Source organism: Armigeres subalbatus, chromosome 3 (assembly GCF_024139115.2).
Source record: "Armigeres subalbatus isolate Guangzhou_Male chromosome 3, GZ_Asu_2, whole genome shotgun sequence".
Taxonomy (NCBI): domain Eukaryota; kingdom Metazoa; phylum Arthropoda; class Insecta; order Diptera; family Culicidae; genus Armigeres; species Armigeres subalbatus.
Window position 1 is genome coordinate 185,459,740 of NC_085141.1, and position 18,992 is coordinate 185,478,731.

General features: G+C 39.8%; 1 protein-coding gene across 3 annotated transcripts in view; it reads right to left on the bottom strand.

Moving 5' to 3' along the window:
• LOC134226187 (neuroligin-4, Y-linked) overlaps positions 1–18,992 on the bottom strand; it is a 94,130-nt gene that overhangs the window by 23,939 nt on the left and 51,199 nt on the right. For all 3 annotated transcript variants that reach the window (XM_062706790.1, XM_062706789.1, XM_062706788.1), the window contains one exon: positions 2,350–3,234. In XM_062706790.1, coding sequence (XP_062562774.1) covers positions 2,350–3,013 — 664 coding nt within the window. In that variant the 5' untranslated portion in view covers positions 3,014–3,234. The remainder of the gene's footprint in view (positions 1–2,349; positions 3,235–18,992) is intronic.

Sequence of the window (18,992 nt, forward strand, 5' to 3'; positions counted from 1 at the left end):
CGAACCTTCATCGTCCAAAAATTCTATTTCAACGGGAAATTTTTCGGATTATCCACCCGAAGTTTTACTTAGTTTTTAAATAGATTTTCTTAATAACAACGTAAAATTGTATGGAATTTTCTAGAGAATCAATTGAATTTTCACGAAAAAATCTCTGTAGTCTCAACGTGATGTGGTAGACATCTACCGGGAGGTTATTCGGAGATTCCACTGAATCTGTAGAGTTTCCACTGGAAAATCTGTAATTTTCTTAAAATTTAAATCAGCATAAAACGTCATAGATCGGCGCGCCGATGCAAAAATATTGATAATGGGAAAGTTTTTTTGATCACCGTACATGAATCAATCATTATTGATTTATTGGCATTTATCGGTGAGTACAACATCTAAAGCTCAAAGTAAGAGGGAGCGCAACAATGAAGAACAGTATGGATAGGGGTCACAAGCGAGCGACGAGTATGAAGCGAACAGAAATTGAAATTTCAGTAGAGGGCCAGTTGTGAGAACAGCATTGTTGAAATCGCTGTTATTCTGCCTAACGTCCACCCAGGAACTGGCCCTCAACTAAAATTTCAATTTCTGTTCGCTTCATACTCGTCGCTCGCTTGTGACACCTATCCATACTGTGTCCAAAAGCATTATTTCCTTTGCACCAGAGAATATGGAGATTTCATCTTTATTTTGCAGATTCTAGCTCTTGTTCAATCCTTGTCTACGGTGTCCTGATGAGATCTTCTCTTAGGCCCATTGTCGCCTTCTGAAATGTGACGTATTCCTAATCGATATAGTACTCAAAGCTCTGTGATATTGGAAACATGTCGCTGCACAAGCATCTGGGTTCTCATAAATACTATTGCTTTATTCCGACTCTACCTAAACACTTTAGGATTGCATCGCACAAGGCTTGCAACTCTTCTTATGCATGACTTCTTTTATTATTAATATGTGGAACGAAAAGGATTTTGGTTTGTTTATTGAAAGAAGACATTTCCTCCATCAATTTTGAAAACGAAGTTTCATTAAGAGACCAAAGAACAAAATCAGTACCTTAGATTTAGTTAATAAGACCAATATTGGTATATAGAAGAAAAAAAACCGTAAAAACATTTCCCGGGAAATTCGGGAAACTAATGTTCAAATCCTGGGAATCGGGAATCCTTCCTGAGAATGGAGGCCCTATTCCTAACCCCACGCCCACAATTTTTGTACTTCTTCTTCTTATTATTATTATTATATGACTCCACGTTCTAACTGGAACTTGGCCTGCTTTTCAACTTAGTATTCTATTAGCATTTCCTCAGTTTTTAATTGAAAGCTTTCTATGTCCGCTATTGCACATGAGTATTGTATCTTGTGTGGCAAGTACAATGGATACACTATGCCCAGGGAATCGAGAATGTTTTCCACCCTAAAACATCCTAGACCGGACCGAGAATCGAAGTCGCCATCTCCGGATTTGCAATCCTACGCCTTTCTCGGGTAGAAACCGTGATATTGATAACAAACCATGATATTAACTTGTTTAAAATAAGAGTCAAAATGTCTAGCGAAAATAACAAAAAAATGCATCGGAATATCATAAAAATATCGGGTTTTGCTATTAAGAAGAACAAACCCATAGCTCAAGATATTGATAAGTTCTTGTTAATGGCAAAACCTGATATTTTTATGATATTCCGGTGCATTTTTTTGTTTTTTTCGCTTGTTATTTTTACTGTTATTTCAAACAAGTTAATATCATGTTTTGTTATCAATATCACGTTTTACTGTTAATGAGCCATTATCGTCTACCCGGGTTGCTTGCAAGGCGAACTGGAGACTCACAATTATTGTACTTTCAACCTTATTTGAAAGTGCAATTTAATATATCACTATTTTAACAGATTGCGAATCGATAACAGTAAAACGTTTGTACCAGCTGAATTTCAATAATTTAACTTTCGAATGATCTTGAAAATATTGACTCCGCCCTTTAAAATGTTTACTCGAAGCTAGTAAGCACGGTAGCAGAATGAAAACAATGAATTCTCAGCATTACGATGAAACTTGATGGATACGAAAGCGTAGGATCGACAATGGAACATTCCTCTTAAACGGAAGCAAATAGAAGTGTACCGCGCTATCATGGTTTGGTTAGACAGATGGATAGCCTACTCACTTAACACAACAAGCAGCATCCCCCCCCCATTCCCTCATTCACATTGTTTCATTATTGAATAGCGAGCTTTGCAATTCAAAGGAACATTGCTTCCACTCCGAAAAGATGACATCGTTAAGTGCGGTTCAACTAAGCACACAGCACAGTTGCCGAATGAATTAGCCTGACATCGACGACGAGTCGCTACTTACCATAGCTAGGCACGTACAAATTTAAATATAAACAGTCTTCGCTCTCAACTTTTAGAAATGGTAGCAGTCTTTTCAGCTGATCGTATCTGCCTTTCGAGTAGTTGTTATTTACATTAGTTAAGGTGGGCAGATTCTGCGGGCATACGGGTGACAACTTGATTGCCATCTTGAGTCCCGTCCATGGGATGGGAGCACCTGGGGGCATGAAGCGTCTCGACCCGACCGGCGCTTCGGCATACGGAATGCCCAAGTACTGGTCCACGCTTTTCAGTCCGGACTGGGGATGCATCACCCGAACGGTGCCCTTGATCCGGCCCTGTTTTACCGCTACCTCCCTCGTGTACGGTGTGCCATCGCGCGGGTCGAAGCTCGGACTTTGCGAACGTTGAGCATGTTGTTTGCGGTACACGATACCGGAGCCATACTGTTGCTGGTTTTGCACCCGATAGTCACCAAACGGACCATCGTTTGGCATTGGCGGGAAAATTTCACTACCATCATGCGCCAACAGAGCAGCGCTGGGCTTTTTCAAATTTTCACGCTCGTCATTTACCAAATCCTCATAGACGTCGAAGACTTCGTCACTATCGGTCCTGGTTTCCACCTGCTGATAAGCCAAACTGAAGCACAAAACCAGGTTAATTAACACAGCAAATAATTTCATTTTGCTTCACTATTGGGCCCGACCGTTACACTCCGAAGCAGCATTGCTGACGTGAACAAACATTTCGACGCCGCAAGTAATTTACTATTTGGACGGAACACTTCTCATCAGAACTAGAATACATCGCACACTGGGCGTCGGGCGGTAGTTTTCCTCACTTCTCACTGTCATCGCCAGCGTGCTCCGATTTTCTCGCATTCCGGGTCGCACTCGTTTTGGCACTGAAACGAAGAAAAAAAGAAAGAAAGCGTCTTTATTATTCTGTCATACTTTGGAGCTGTCGTCGAATGCATCTCGTCCGCTATGGGAGTCTTCGTATGCGATTTCTCAGAATGTGGATGTGGCTTCATTGTTGTGTGGAGGATAATTAAAAGCCAGCGTGCAGCCGAGGGAATGGATATCTTTTTAATCAGCATGACACATGTCGGGATTTACTGTTTCGGCTTTAGAGCCGTTATGTTAGGATTGAATCTCAGCGCTGTGAGACATAAATTAATACAACGGAACACCACTTCCGACGTAGCCTTTTGAAAATGTGTTGGGAAATAACTAAGAAAAAATAAATTGAATATCATGTACATATCACAAAAAGTATAACATGTGGGTACCACTTCTTCTTTTTTGTTCACCCGTTGCTTTGGGACATTGCCTCCTCAGAACTTAGTTCATTAAACACTTTCCCAGATGTTAACTGTGAGGTTTCTAAACCAGGTTATCTTTTACATTCGTGCTAATATGATGAGGGCCTCATCATAAGGCTAACAAGATCATAATATCATGCCTGAGCAGGAAAATGAAGAATACTTCCAAACCAGAAACGAACCAGGAATCCAGAAATCCAGCCTGCTTCAGCGTGGTACTCATTTGAAGCCGCGCATCTTACCGTTACACACCTAAAAAAATCATTAGAATGTCATTTTAAGTTCTGTGAAACTGATAATAAAATTAAATGATCAGTACGAAAATCAAACCTACACAATAAGTTTTTGTTTCGGCAGCTCGGCAAAAATCCGCACAGCCGTGTGCCAAGCAAAATAATAACTTATATTCCGGCAAAATTAACGTTTGTTAGCCGATTTTCGGCAAATTGGTGGCTGATTTTCAGCAACACAAACATCTCGGCGAAAAAATATCAGTAAAAGTTTAACAAAATGCTGAGATACCGGTACAGAAAATAAGTGTGTAAGCCTGCTGAATGAGAGCGTAACACGTTACCACTCTGCTATCTTCGTTTCTTGAAACCGGGGTGGTCGAAGTGTAGCGATTTGCTCTAAATAAGTATTTAACTACATCAAGTCATCGACTGCTTGAGCGTTAGTTGCGTCGCGTCGCAACGTTTAACCGTCGCAACAACTAGACCCCAATCCAAGTTTATTGCAACTTGTTGCAAGCAAATCGGATAAGGCCAAGTACAAAAAGAGAATGTGTCTCACATTTTTTTGCACACACACACACACATTCAGACATCACCTCCATTCGTCGAGCTGACTCGATTGGTATATTACACTACGGGTCTCCGAGCATTCTATCAAAAGTTCGGTTCTAGAGTGATCCTAGCCTTTACGTATACTTAAGGAGGGACTTCTGAAGGAACTCCTGGAGGAACATACGGAGGAATTGATAGACGAGCTTCATGAAAAAATCCTGAGCGATGTTTAGGAGAAATTCCTGGAGAAACTTGCGCAGGAATCACTGGAGGAACTTCCGGAGCAATTCCTGGAGGAACTTTCAGATTATTATTCTTTTCACAGAAATTTCTTGAGGAACTTCCACAGGAATTTCTGGAGGAATTCGTAGAGATCCTTCTGGAGGACTTCCTGGTGGAACTCCTGGAGGAATTTCCGAAAGAACTCTTGGAGAAATTTCTCTAGGTTTTCTTGGAGGAATTTCTGTGAGAAACTTCCGCAGTAATTCCTGGAGGAGCTTTCGGGGGAACTTTCTGGAGAAACTTCCGGAGGGATTTATAGAGGAACTTAAGGAGGGATTCATAAAGGAACTTTCGGAAGAACTTTTGAAGAACACACGGAAGAACTTCCGCAGAACTTCCTGGAGGAGCTTCCGAATGAAATCCTGGTGAAACTTCGGGAGCAATTGTTGGAGGTACTTCGGGAGGAATTCCTGTCAATACTTCGGGAGGATTTTCCTTCCTCAAGGATTTTCGGCAAGAATTCCAAGAGCAACTTTCGCAGGAATTCCTGGAGGATTTTCCGTAGAAATTACTGGAGGAACTCCCTGAGGAATTCGTGGAGGAACTACCTAAGGAGGTATTGCCGGAACTTTCTCAAAAAACCTGGAGGAATTTCCGGAACAATTCCTGGAGGAACTTCTGGAGCAATTCCTGGTGGAACTTCCGGAGGAAATCCTGCATAAACTTTGGGAGAAATTCCTTGAGGAACTTTCGCAGAAATTCTTCAAGGAACTTCCGAAACTTCCGCTGGAATTCCTCGAGGATCTTCCGGAGGAATTTTCTGGAGGGACTTTCGGAGGGATTCGTGGAAGAACTTCCAGAGGGATTCATGGAGGAACTTCCGGAAGAACTCTTGGGGGAACATTAGAGGAATTCCTATAGGAACTTCATCAAAAACCTGGAGAAACTTCCAGAGCAATTCCTGAAGGATCTTCCGCAGGAATTCCTGGAGCAACTTCGAAAGGAATTATTGGAGGAACTCCCGCAGGATTTCCAGTAAGAACTGCTGCATGAATTCTTTGAAGAACTTCCGCAGGAATTTCTGGAGGATCTTTCGGAGGAATTTTCTGGATGAACTTCCAGAGGGATTCTTGGAGGAACTTCCGGAGGAACATACGGAGGAATTTGCATAGGAACTTCCTTAAAAACCTGGAGCAATTTTGGTAGGAATTATTGGAGGAATTCCTGGAAGAACTGCAGGAATTGCTGCAGGAATTCTTGGAGGAACTTTCGCAGGAATTTCTGGAGGACTTTTCGCAGGAATTTCTGGAGGAACTTCCACAGGAATTTCTGAAGGAATTCTTAGAGATTCTTCCGGGGGACTTCCTAGTGGAACTCCTGGAAGAATTTCTGAAAGAACTCTTGAAGAAATTTCTCTAGGATTTCTTTGAGGAATTTATGTACAAACTTTTGAATGAATTTTCGAAGATAGTTTTGTGGACGTTTCCGGAGGAACTCCTGGAGGATTTTTTAAAGGCATTTTCGTAGAAATTGGTGCAGGTATTTTTGTATAGTTTTGGAGCATTTTCCTGAGAAATGCCTGGAGGATTTCCGGGAGAAATTTTTGAAGGAATTTCTAAGGGTCTTACCTTGATAACTCTTGGAAGAATTTCCGAAAAAAAAACTCCTGGTGGACTTTTCAGAGGAGCTCCTGGAGTAGTTTCAGGAGGAATTTCTGATAGACTTTCCAGAGAAACTCTTGAAAGAATTGCCGAAGATATTCACTAAGAAATTTATGAAGGTACTCCTGGAGAAATTTCCGGAGGTATTTCTGTAGGAATTTCCAGTGGAGCTCCTGGATTAATTTCGGGAAGAATTGCCTGGCAGACATGCCGTAGAAACTGTGCATGAATTTCCACAGGAACTCCTCGGAAATGTCCTCAAAGACTTCTTGAGACATTTCCGGAAGATCTTCTGGAGAAATTTCGGGAACTCCTGAAAGCATTTCCGGAGAAATTCTTGGAAGAGTTTCCAAAAGAACTGCTGGAGGAATACTTGATGGAACTCTGGAAGAATTTCCGAAGGAAGTGCTGGGGGAAATATATGATGACCTTCTGGATGACTTTCCGAAAAAACTCGTGAAGAAATTTTGGGAGGAGCTGTAAGAGAAAATGCCGGAGAAATTCTTGAAGAAATTATTGGGGAATTTCCAAACGAGTTTCTGAAGGAATTTGAGAAGAAATTTCTGGAGAAATTTCCGAAACAATTCTTAAGTGAAATAAATCAAATATCAACAAAAATTGTTTGATGTATAACATAAGTCCACAATAACCCACGCCGTCACCACCGGCTAAAAATATTCGAACACGCCGCTGCCGAAAATATTTCTATTGGCGCAAAATCCAAAAATCTTAAAACACTATTCTTTAAGCATGAACACCGAAAATCTAAAAATAAAAAAAATTGAAAAGCCGATAACTAAAAAAATATACCCGAAAGGCAATATTGTATAGAGTACTTTAACTACTTCCAGAAATTCTTTGTTATATTGATACAAATTCAATTATTTATGTTATATTGACGAGCAAAATTATAAAAAAATAAATAAAGCTTAACTTTTTTTAAAAAGGATTTTACAATCATGAAAGAAAATTCCCGATCACCCCTAATCCAGCCGCCGAATACGAGGTTTTTGCTGGCTGGTTATTACGTCTTTTTCCCATTACGTCGAATATATTACGTCTTACATCGTTTCATTTTGGCTTCAAAATACCAATTACGTCATTTTTTGTTACATCAAACAGGTGTAATAATACACGCGATTTACGACGGCAATGATGTGCATCTAATCTGATGCGATATTACAATTTTTTTTACTGTGTTGGTAAACTGTCCCTTTTCGCATTAGCGTCCCATGCCAGTTTCCTTCAACTTGAGAAATATGCCGTTGAATTTTTCAAACTCGTTTTACATGGAGAAATTAAAAAAAAAAACTAATAAATCGATAAAACCAGCGATCTGTCTGAAAATTTGGCATAATACTTTTCATCTGTATACATTGCTACACAGCAAAAAAAATATTAATATCCCGTGACGTAACGTTGGTCAATGTACTCAAAAACTCTATGTAATAGCCGATTTGATGTATTTTCACGTCGAATCGATGTAAAATTACATAACTAAACGTAAAATCTGACGGACAACAAATTTTTTCAGTTACGCACAAAGTACGTAAAATTACCTCTATAAATCAGTAATTTATTACACATAAAATGATGCACATCATGTCAGTTGGAAAAGAAGCGTAATATTACATACTCAGGTTGTTTATTATGTTAAATCAACGTGAAATTGCTGAAAAATGCTGTGATCGCAATCAAACCGGCAGCTCGAAACGAACTGTCAGTCAGAATAAATTTTCGCTTTGTTGTTGATTAGCAAACTTGTCGGTGCGTGGAGAAAAACTCTTTTTGCTTTAAAAAAGTGCTTTTCGAGTTTTATTTAAATCATGGAGTGTAAACAAAAGTGCGGTGATCAAATATTTGCTATTAAAATCCAGGGTTCCAATGGTTTCAATGCAGAATAAATTAAATCATGGAAGTAAGTTTCCAATCGGCAGTAAATTAATTGTAATTTTGAAATGTACCTAAACAATTAAATTTTATTGTTGCAGTGATCGCAGAATTTTACCCACTAGTGTCCAGCGAGGTGTTGTTGGTGGTTTCGTCGGGAAAAACAGACATGGTGCGTATAAACGGTTACTAGCGGAAAATGGAAAACCCGAGAGCTAATTTTGACCCCTGGCAAACGACGAAAAAGTTTTTGAACAAAAAAACCTCTTTCTATATCAAAGTGATTGTCTGAACTCTATAAGCAAAAACAATTCCGAACATAACCCATCCGTAATCATGCCTTAAGAATCTATTTGCAGGTTTTAGTCACAGTGAATCCTTCAGATAAAAAGGTTTACTATCAGATTCGCATAATTACATTTTTTCTATCCAGGGCTGTTACACTATTATGAATTTAAAATGCCCAGCAGGGATGTTCAAAAATTTCAAAATGACGAGGAAAAATTCAAATGAAGCACAGCTATTTGAAGCTATTTACATAAAAATGAATTTCTGTATTCTTATAGACTCGAAAATTAGTGAACCGATCGGTGCGGAATTTTGTACATAGTGGTTTTTCCGCTTAACTTGAGAGCTAATCAAGTAAATAAATGAAATCAAATGTGGCATGTGGAGGTTTTCGATTAAAAGAAATGTTTCTATGATGGTTGGATATATAACAAATATTTTTGCATAATTCGACAGATAAACAAGCAAATGAGACCAAATGTGGTATGTGAAGGTTTTTGAAGGGAAGATATGTTTCTGAGGTGACTCGAGACCCCTGCTCGCGGTGGAAGCCCCCCAGCTTATATCTACACTGAGAAAAATTCCATGGTAACGGTTACTATTTTGTAGACTACGCCATGTTTTTAAAACAACCACAAATTTTCAGTTAAATTAACTACGCATTCGGACAAATTCACCACTGATTCAGTTCATGCAACAACATTCCACCAGGACCACAGTTGATTTTTACTGCGCGCATGGTAAAATCAAACGGGTTTGTTGTCTGCTGAAAATCGTCGGTGCGTATTCTTAAATTAACCCTCGGAATGGTAGTTTCGACCGCAACATTTTTTTGCGTGTATATATAAAAATTAGTTTGCAATTCCTTTTGAACTTCAAATTTCAGAGAAAGTTTCCAGAGAAGTTCCTGAGAAAAATTTTCAGAGGAATTTGTGTAGGAAATCCCGGAGAAACATCCGGAGGAATTCCCGGAGGAACTTTCAGAGGAAATTTCGGAGAATTTCTTGGTGGATTTCTCGGATGAACTTAGTGAGAAATTCCTGGAGGAACCTACGGAAGAACTCCTGGAGGAACTTTCGGAGGCATTCCCGGACAAACTTTCAGTGGTATTCTCAGAGAAACTTGCAGAGGAGTTTTCGGAGGAATTCTCAGAAAAATTTCCAGAAGAACTTCCGGAGGAATTTGTTGTGGAGCTTTCGGAGGCATTCACGGGGGAACTTCCAGAGGAATTCGCGGAGAAACTTCTAGATGAATTTATTGAGAAACTTCCAGAGAAATTCCCAGAGGAACTTTCGGAAGAATTTCCAAAGGAATTCGCGTAAGAATTCACGGAGGAACCTCCAGAAAAAATACTGGTGGAACTTTCGAAGGAATTCCTCAAGAAACCTCCAGGGGAATTCCCGAAGAAACTTTCGGAAGAATTTCTTCTTAGGAAGTTCCTTCAAGAATTTCTCCGGAAGTTTCTCCTTGAATTCCTCCGGAAATTTACTCAGGAATTCATCCGGAAGTTTCTCCGGGAATTCCTCCGGCAGTTTCTCTACGAATTCCTCCGAAAGTTCCTCAAGGAACTCCTCCCAAGCAGCACACATGTCCCACATAGGTTACTGGAACCAATATGTGACCAAATTGAGTCACATTCAAGTTGCTGCAACCATTTTTGTCTGACTTGTGCTGCTCGGGCTCTGGAAGTTCCTCCAGAATTCCTCTGGAAGTTCCTCCAGAATTCCTCTGGAAGTTCCTCCAGGAATTCATTCGGAAGTTCCTCCGAAAATTCCTCAGGAAGTTTTTCCAGAAATTCCTCCGGAAGTTCCTCCAGAAATTCCTCCGGCAGTTCCTCCAGAAATTCCTCCGGGAATTCCTCCGAGAATCCCTCCTGAAATGCCTCCTGGAATCCCTCCGGAAGTTCTTCTAGGTATTCCTCCGGAAGTTCCTCCGGAAAATCCTCCGGAAGTTCCTCCGGTAATTCATCCGGCAGTTTCTCCTGGAACTTTCTCCGGGAGTTCCTCTGGAAGTTTTTCCGGTAAATCCTCCAGTAGTTTCTCTAAGAATTCCTTCGGAAGTTTTTCTAGAAATTCCTCTAGAAGTTCCTCTAGGGATTCCTCTTGAAGTTTCTCTAGGACTTCCTCCAGAAGTTTTTCTAGGTATTCCTCCGGAAGTTCCTCCGAAAATTCCTCCAGAAGTTACTATGGGAATTCCTCCGGAAATTTCCTTTGAAAGTTCCTCTGGAAATTCCTCTGCAAATTCCTCCGGAAATTTCTGTATAAGTTTCTCCGGGAATTTTTCCGAAAGTTCCTCTGAAAGTTTCCCCGGGAATTCCTATACAAGTTTCTTCAAGAACGCCTCCGGAAGTTCCTCCATTTCGGAGACGAGCCAGCCTAGAGCTGAAAGTCTCCTAAATAAAGACAAAAAATTAATGAAAAAATTTCCTCCATAAATTCTCCCGGAAAATCTTCTGTGAATTCCTCCGAATATTCCTCTGTAAGTTTCTCCCGAAATTCTCCCGAAAGTTCCTCCGGGAATGCCTGCGGAAGTTCCTCTAGGAATTCCTGCGCGAAGTTCCTCTAGGGATTCCTGCGGAAGTTCCTCTAGGACTACCTGCGGAAGTTCCTCTAGGAATTCCTGCGGAAGTTCCTCTAGGAATTCCTTCGGAAAATCCTCTGTAAATTTCTCCAGGCATTTCCGGAAGTTTCTCCGGGAATTCCTCCGGGAGTGCCTCCGCAAGTCCTCCGGGAATTTCTGCAGAAGTTTCTCTGGAAATCCCTTCGGAAGTTCCTCCAGGAATTGCTCCGCAAGTTCCTCTGGAAGTGCTTCTGAGAATTCCATCTAGAAATCCTCCGGAAATTCCACTGTAAGTACCTCCGAAAGTTCCTTCGTAAGTTCGTTTTGGATTTACTTCGGAAGTTGCTCCGGGAATTACTCCAGAAGTTGCTATGACGATTCCTTCGGAAGTTCCTCTAGATTTCTTTCGGAAGTTCCTCCTGAAAATCCTCTGAAAGTTCCTCCGAGAATTGCTCCGGAAATACTATGCAAGTTTTTCCTGCAATTTCTCCGGCAGATTTTCCGGAATTCCTCCGAAGTTTCACTGACTTCCTGGAATTTTCTTAGGGAAAGCCTCCGGAAGTTCATCTAGGCATTCTTCCGGAAATTCCTCTAAAAATTCCTCTCCAGAAGTTCCTTTTGAAAATCCTCCGAAAATTCTTCCGGAAGTTCCATTGGAAGATCCTCCAGATCCTTCCTCCAGGAATACCTCCGGAAATTTCTCCAGTAAATCCTTCGAGAGTTCCTCCACAAGTTTTGAAGGAACTTCTGAAAAATGCCTGAGAAAACTTCCTGAGGAATTTCTAGAGGAACCTTCTGAGAAATTTCTAGAGGAACTTTCGGAGGAATTTTTGGATGAACTTCCGGGGAAATCCCTGGAGGATTTTCCGGAGGAAATCCTAGAGGGACTTTTGGAGGAGTTGCTGGAGGAATATCCGGAGGTGCTTCTGGAGGCATTCACGGGGGAACTTTTAGAGGAATTCGCGGAGAAACTTCTGGAGAAATTCCCAGAGAAACATTCGGAGATATTATCGGAGGAACATCCAGAGATATTCCCGGAGGAACTTCCGGAGAAACTTTCAGAAGAATTTCCGGAGGAATTCCCAGAAGAACTTCTGGAGGATTTCCCGGAAAAACTTCCGGAGGAATTCCCGGAGAAACTTCCGGAACAACACCCGGATAAACTGCTAGAGAAATTACCGGAGGAACTTCCGGAGGGATTCCAGGAGGAATTCCCGAATGAACTTCCTAAAAAATTCTCCCGAAAGTTTCTTCAGGAATTCCGCCGCAGGTTCCTTCAGAAATTCCTGGTGGAGCTTCTTGAAGAATTCCTGGAGGAAATTCCGGAGAAATTCTTAGAAAAACTGCTGAAGGCGTTCTCGGAAGAACTTCCGAAGGAATACTTGGAGGGTATTCAGGAGGAATTCCTGGAGGAAATTCTGAAGGAATTCCTGGAGGAAATTCAGGAGGAATTCGTGGAGGAAATTCAGGAGGAATTTGTGGAGAAAATTCAGGAGGAATTCCTGGAGAAACTTCCGAAGGAATTCCTGGAGGAACTTCCGGAGGAATTCCTGGAGGAACTTCCGGAGAAATTCCTGGAGAAACTAACAGAGGAACTTTCGGAGGATTTCTCGGAGAAACTTGTATAGGAATTCCCGGAGAAGCTTTGATAGAAACTTCCGGAAATTCCCCGGCGAAACTTACAGAGGAGTGTCCGAAAGGATTCTCAGAGGAATTTCCAGTGGAATTTTCGGAGGGATTCCCGAAGGAACTTCCGAAGGTATCTCTAGAGGAGCTTCAGGAGGCATTCACGGGAGAACTTCTAGAGGAATTCGAGGAAACTTCTAGAGAAATTCCCGGAGAAACATTCGGAGAAATTCCCGGAGGAACGTCCGGAGAAACTTTCAGAAGAATTTCCGGAGGAATTCCCAGAGGAACTTCTGGAGGATTTCCCGGAAAAACTTCCGGAGGTATTCCCGGAGAAACATCCGGAGGAGCACCCGGATAAACTGCTGGAGAAATTACCGGAGGAATTTCGGGAGTAATTCCCGGGAGAACTTCCGGAGGGATTCCAGGAGGAATTCCCGAATGAACTTCCTAAAAAATTCTCCCAAAAGTTTCTTCAGGAATTCCGCCGCAGGTTCCTTAAAAAATTCCTGGTGGAGCTTCTTGAAGAATTCCTGGAGGAAATTCCGGAGAAATTCCTAGAAAAACTGCTGAAGGCGTTCTCGGAAGAACTTCCGGAGGAATACTTGGAGGGTATTCAGGAGGAATTTCTGGAGGAATTCCTGGAGGAAATTCTGGAGGAATTCCTGGAGGAAATTCTGAAGGAATTCCTGGAGGAAATTCAGGAGGAACTCGTGAAGGAAATTCAGGAGGAATTCGTGGAAGAAATTCAGAAGGAATTCCTGGAGAAACTTCCGAAGGAATTCCTGGAGGAACTTCCGGAGGAATTCCTGGAGGAACTTACGGAGAAATTCCTGGAGGAACTTCCGAAGGAATTCCTGGAGGAACTTCCGGAGGAATTCCTGGAGGAACTTCCGGAGGAATTCTTGGAGGAACTTCCGGAGGAATACCTGGTGGAACTTCCGGAGAAATTCCTGGAGGATTTTCCGGAGGAATTCCTGGAGGATTTTCCGGAGGAATTTCTGTATGAACTTCCGGAGGTATTCCCGGAGGCATTATCACGATACTATAATTTTAAAAAAATGAAGGAGTTCCCGAAGAAGCTTCCTGGAGGAATATCAGGAGGAATTCCTGGAAGAACTTTCGTAAGAATTCCTGGAGAAATTTGTGAAGGAGCCTCTGAAGAAATACCGGACAATTTCTAATGCATCAAATAAATTCACGACGGTTCACACGGCTGCGCCACTGCCGTCGATCATCAACGGCGTGACGCCTCAAAATGATCAATTACGTCTGCGGCGCCGGTAAAATTTCATTCGACGCAAAAATTAAAAATTTAAAGCTAAAAATAAAAATTCATTGTTAGAAACTAAAGATTAAAATTTCGAAATTCAATATTCAAAATTGAAAACAGAGAAAAATCTTAATTAGACTAGCAATTCTAAACTGAAAATCGTTATTCGAGTATGTATAAGTAGAATACTTATTGTCAGTTTTAATAACGAAAAAAGCGTCAAAAATTAATAAAATGTGAAATTATTTCCAATGAAAGTATATTTTCGCGCCTTATTGATAAATTCCGAATCCCCCAACCCCGCTGCCGAAAGCGGGATTCATCCTGCCCAGTTTTTACGTCGCTTTTTCTATTACATCAAAAACATTACGTCTAACATGAATTACGTGTGTTTAGTTTGAGGACGAAATATAAAGTACGTCAACTTTTCGTTACGCTATACAGATGTAATAAAACATCATATTTACGACGGGGATGATGTGCATCCAATTAGATGTGATATTACTTTTTATTTTTTACTGTGTATGGAACTATTGAATGGACCATAATTATATTGATGTTTTGTGCGAGAGTTTATCAAAATCTGGAATGTGACTGTTATGCGAATAAATAGCAAAATGGGACAACACAAGTGGGTTTTGATTTTCAAATTTCTAGTACAAAGCCTATTATTTTATCAGTTTTTCTTAAACATGAGTTGAATTTAAGCTTATGTTTGAAAGAAAATCAAAACGGTCAAAAATCGACATGAGACTCTTATGCGAATCGCGGCAGTATACGCGAAAGGCAAAAACTTCTTGGATTTGTTAAACAATGTTTTGAAAATCCTCAAAATCATCCGATTTTTTTGTTGCTCCCTCAAAATATTATTTTTAGGCAAAAAAAAAACGAGGGGGAGACATAATTGTTTTCTAATATTTGTATCGGCTAAATCAAAAATTTTACACAAAATAATCAATGAAGGGAAATCAAAAAATAAGAAAATTTCAATGAAAAATACAAAAAAAAAAACAATGAAATTGATAAAATCTTCCATAAACTTCAAACTTTTTTAAAAGAAAGGGTCATATGGAATTTAAATTAATCACTTTATGAAATTTTTTATTTTTTTATTACTCTCTATTGATTATTCAGTGTAAAATTTTTCTGATCGAGAATCAAATTCGCCACCGTCGGATTGGCAATCCTACGTCTTTGCTCGCAAGACTGATTGGATACCCCATCACATTTCTCTTGCCTCTATTTTGACAAGGTTTACCCTTTAAAACTCATAAGTACGATAAGTTCTTCAATATTGAACTGTTTCAATACAGTATGCAATAGGGTGGTTCAAAAAATCGATTTTGCTCCACAGTGCTCCTCTGATTCTTTATCATGTTCTGAGTGTCCTCTAAAAATTTGAGCTCATTTGGATTAAAACTGATTTAGCACAAGCCGTTTCAAGTTTGCATGCAAATTAGTATGGGGTAATTTATTTTTCCATTATACTGTCAATGACGCTTCTCCATTAATCGCAGGTTAAAGGAAAACCTACATAGCTAAAAGGAATAGGGGAAGAGGCCCCAAAACGCCACCCCGATGCAAAACGCCTTTTGTGGCTTCCCTCATATTTACCGTCATTAAGATGCCCGTAACAAAACTAGATCTAAAATTATGTAGGATAGGCGAAGAATGTTTCAAAATAGTGCATGGGAAGGTCGGAAAAACCGAAAATTTCCACATTTTGAAGAAACATCTAACATTTTGGCGAGGCAAAACGCCCTAGTGGTAATAACCTACAAAGTACTTGCGTCTCCACGGACTATCCATACTAGAATGCTGTTTCGCCGACGCGTGGTACTTTGTTCCCTAGGAGCTGCCAGCTAAAAGGCGTTATGCCTCATGAGTTTTCCGGCAACAGAATATCACCACTTTTTTTAAATGTGAATATTATCAATATGATTGAGATTTTTGACAATTTTTGAATGGCATCAACTAGCTATCTTGTTCAACTGATGCATAATGTAAAAATACCCATGAATAGCGTTACAAATAAGACAATAGAGCAGTGTTTGCTTAGCTAGGGCATATTGCCCCCCCTTCCCCTACTCAACAGTTTTCACTCAGTGAAAACCGCATCTTAATTAATCGTTCCAATAATTAGTAATCGAATTTAATCTATACCGTGGTTTTCTGGAGCTAATTGCATAACTCCTCAACAGGCAACATTGCTACTCGTGGCGCGAAAGATAGCACACACAAATTCAGGCTACTATGTTGCACTGCACATTTCAGTGATGCCATCAAAGAAGTTTAACGATCATGACTAAAGATTCGCAACCTGTATTAAAATCGATTACTAATTATTGAGGCAATTAATTAACATGCGGTTTTCGTTGGGTGAAAGCTGTTGAGTATTCCTTTTAGCTATGTAGGTTTTCTTTTAACCTGCACTTAATGCGGAAGCGTCATTTACAGTATACTGAAAAAATAAATTTCCCCATACTAATTTGCATGCAAACTTGAAATCAGGGTGTAAAATAATCGAAATTTTTTGGTGAAGTCCATTTTTCTTCATTTGTCAGTTCACTTCCGACACATTCATAGTCGGCTCTGGACAGTCAATATTCAGTTGAATATTAGCCATTGAATATTTATGCACATTTTACAAATTGATAAATTATCTGAAATCTGAACACGTTTCAAATGAGTAAAGTGATTTATCACACAGGACTGAATCCGATTTTCATCCGCGAGGCACTTTCAACGGTAAACATCAACATAAACAATCCTAATTATGTTTTTTTCTGCACATAGTAAACACGCTCAGTGACAGTCGAATGAATGAGTTCGTGGAGTAGTCGTCTGACTATTTCATTCTATGTTTTGAATATTCATGCGATGTTTGTCAAAATTCGGACCGAAGTTGCTCCATGAAGATGAATATTTTAAGCTCTGCTTGAAATCGCTTGTGCTAAATCAGTTTTAATCCAAATGAGCTCAAATTTTCAGAGGACACTCAGAACATGATAAAGAATCAGATGAGCACTGTGGAGCAAAATCGATTTTTTGAACCACCCTAGTATGCAACGAAGAACTCTCGTTCTGTAAAATCCAGTTTCTTCGTACTTCGTGTGCCACCCTATTGAAGATTATTAATGTTTGGGGAAAGATTTTTCAATACGTTCTCATATCAATGATGCAACCTAAGCTCCATTTTCAGGAATAAACTTTGATTCAAAAGTGAAAAAGCGAAAAAGACGTTATCTTCTTTTTCTGTTTTTTTATCTCACGTCTCTATTAGCAGCTACAGTCGGGTCATACAGCAATCGTGGCTTAGATAAATGCGCAGGATACGCCGCGGCTCTTAAATGAACGATAACTGCTCAAATAATTCACGCCGGTTCTCTTATTCAACAATGGCGTTTAATAAAGCTCCTCTTCTCAGGAATTTAATTCACAAAATTTCATCCGTATTTCTAGATTTTCTAGATTGATGACATGGAAACACGAAAACCCCGTCCCTTTTTAATAAATGAAGACAGAATTTCGAAGAAAATTTCACAGAGCTTGAGGGTAACTTAACACAACCGTTTGCTCAAGAGCACCCAGTCTCTTACTCTCGGGAATAACTGGAACAAGACAATATTAAGAAAGCCTCAAAACTCGAGAAAATATTTCAGCAGATTTACGTCTTCATGTTTTTTAAAATAAGGCCGGAATTTCAGGCCTTTGTGTCATCACTCTTGCCGTTTTGAAAATATTAAAAACAAAATCTGTGAACAAGATTCCCGAGATCCGGAGATTGGAGGGTAACTTCAAAACTAAAAATAGCGACAGCCATAGATTTGACGTGCATCTTTTACCGCGATGTGAAACAAATGAGTGAGTAAAATACCAGAAAGTAATTGAAATGATCAAATGGCATCCTCATTACATCGCATATATGTATTACACCTTCTTACGTTATTTTTTTAATTTTTAATATACATTTTTTTAGCTCTTGGCTGGGAAATTTTGGATTTGTAAACATCAATAAAGCAACAGTTGAACATGCAAGATACAGCAAAACAATTGGATTTTTGCCTCTTTAATAAAATAAAAGAAAACGTTTTATACGTGTTGTACCGTGTGATTTTGGCCCTATCGTAGCTTGTTTCGCGGATAAGATTTAAAGTTTCTCGCTGCTTGTTTTTATCCCAAATTTGTCGAAATTACGCATTCCGGTTGGATAGTGTGTGATAACGTTTTGACTCAAATTCCTTGGTCATTTCGGCTTTGTTTGTGCATTTTTTTTTCATAAAAGCTTGATTTCGTTTGTAATCATGATCCTCAGTAAGAAAAACCAATGAAAGTTTTAGTTTGAAGGCGCTAAAACGCCAGTGTTTAACATATGAGCCATATCGGGATTTAAGTCAAAACGATAAATTGTAGTTTATATTCCCTGGCGGGTCATAGATTTTCCGAATTTAATGTGATTCGGCTCATGATTCCATCCAAAGTAGTGTCTAAATGTACAAAACCACGCCCCCAATCTGTTTGGAATTATATTTAAGTTGATATATTCGACGTAAAGTAATTTGGTGAAATTGTTTCGATTTGTTGGTAGTCTAGTTTCATTTTTAAAAACTGAGAACGCATTGATAAATCCGGAAGTTTGTTCATGGGTCCATTATCCAATTGATAGTGGTCGCACCCTAGTAGCATAGTTCAGATCGATTGCAGCAACTCCAATGTGACTGGATTTGGTCGCATATGAGACACAGTGCCTGATATGTGACAAGTGTGCTACTTGGGTATGATTGTAGGGCTTGGGCTTATTGTAGGCAACAGTTACCTTGGACTGGTGATGAAATACCAGGCGGTCTGAAATGGGACACTCGAGCTGCAGTAGAGCTAGCACCTTCTAACTCCCGGACTACAGTAGCGCTCAAAAGTCATTTGACAATCGAATTTTTGAAAAAAAAAAAGGCGGCAGGGTCAATCTTAACTATTTTGACTATTATTTGCTTTTTCATTTGACAAAGTGTTTGTTTGTGGTAAGTATGTTGTAAA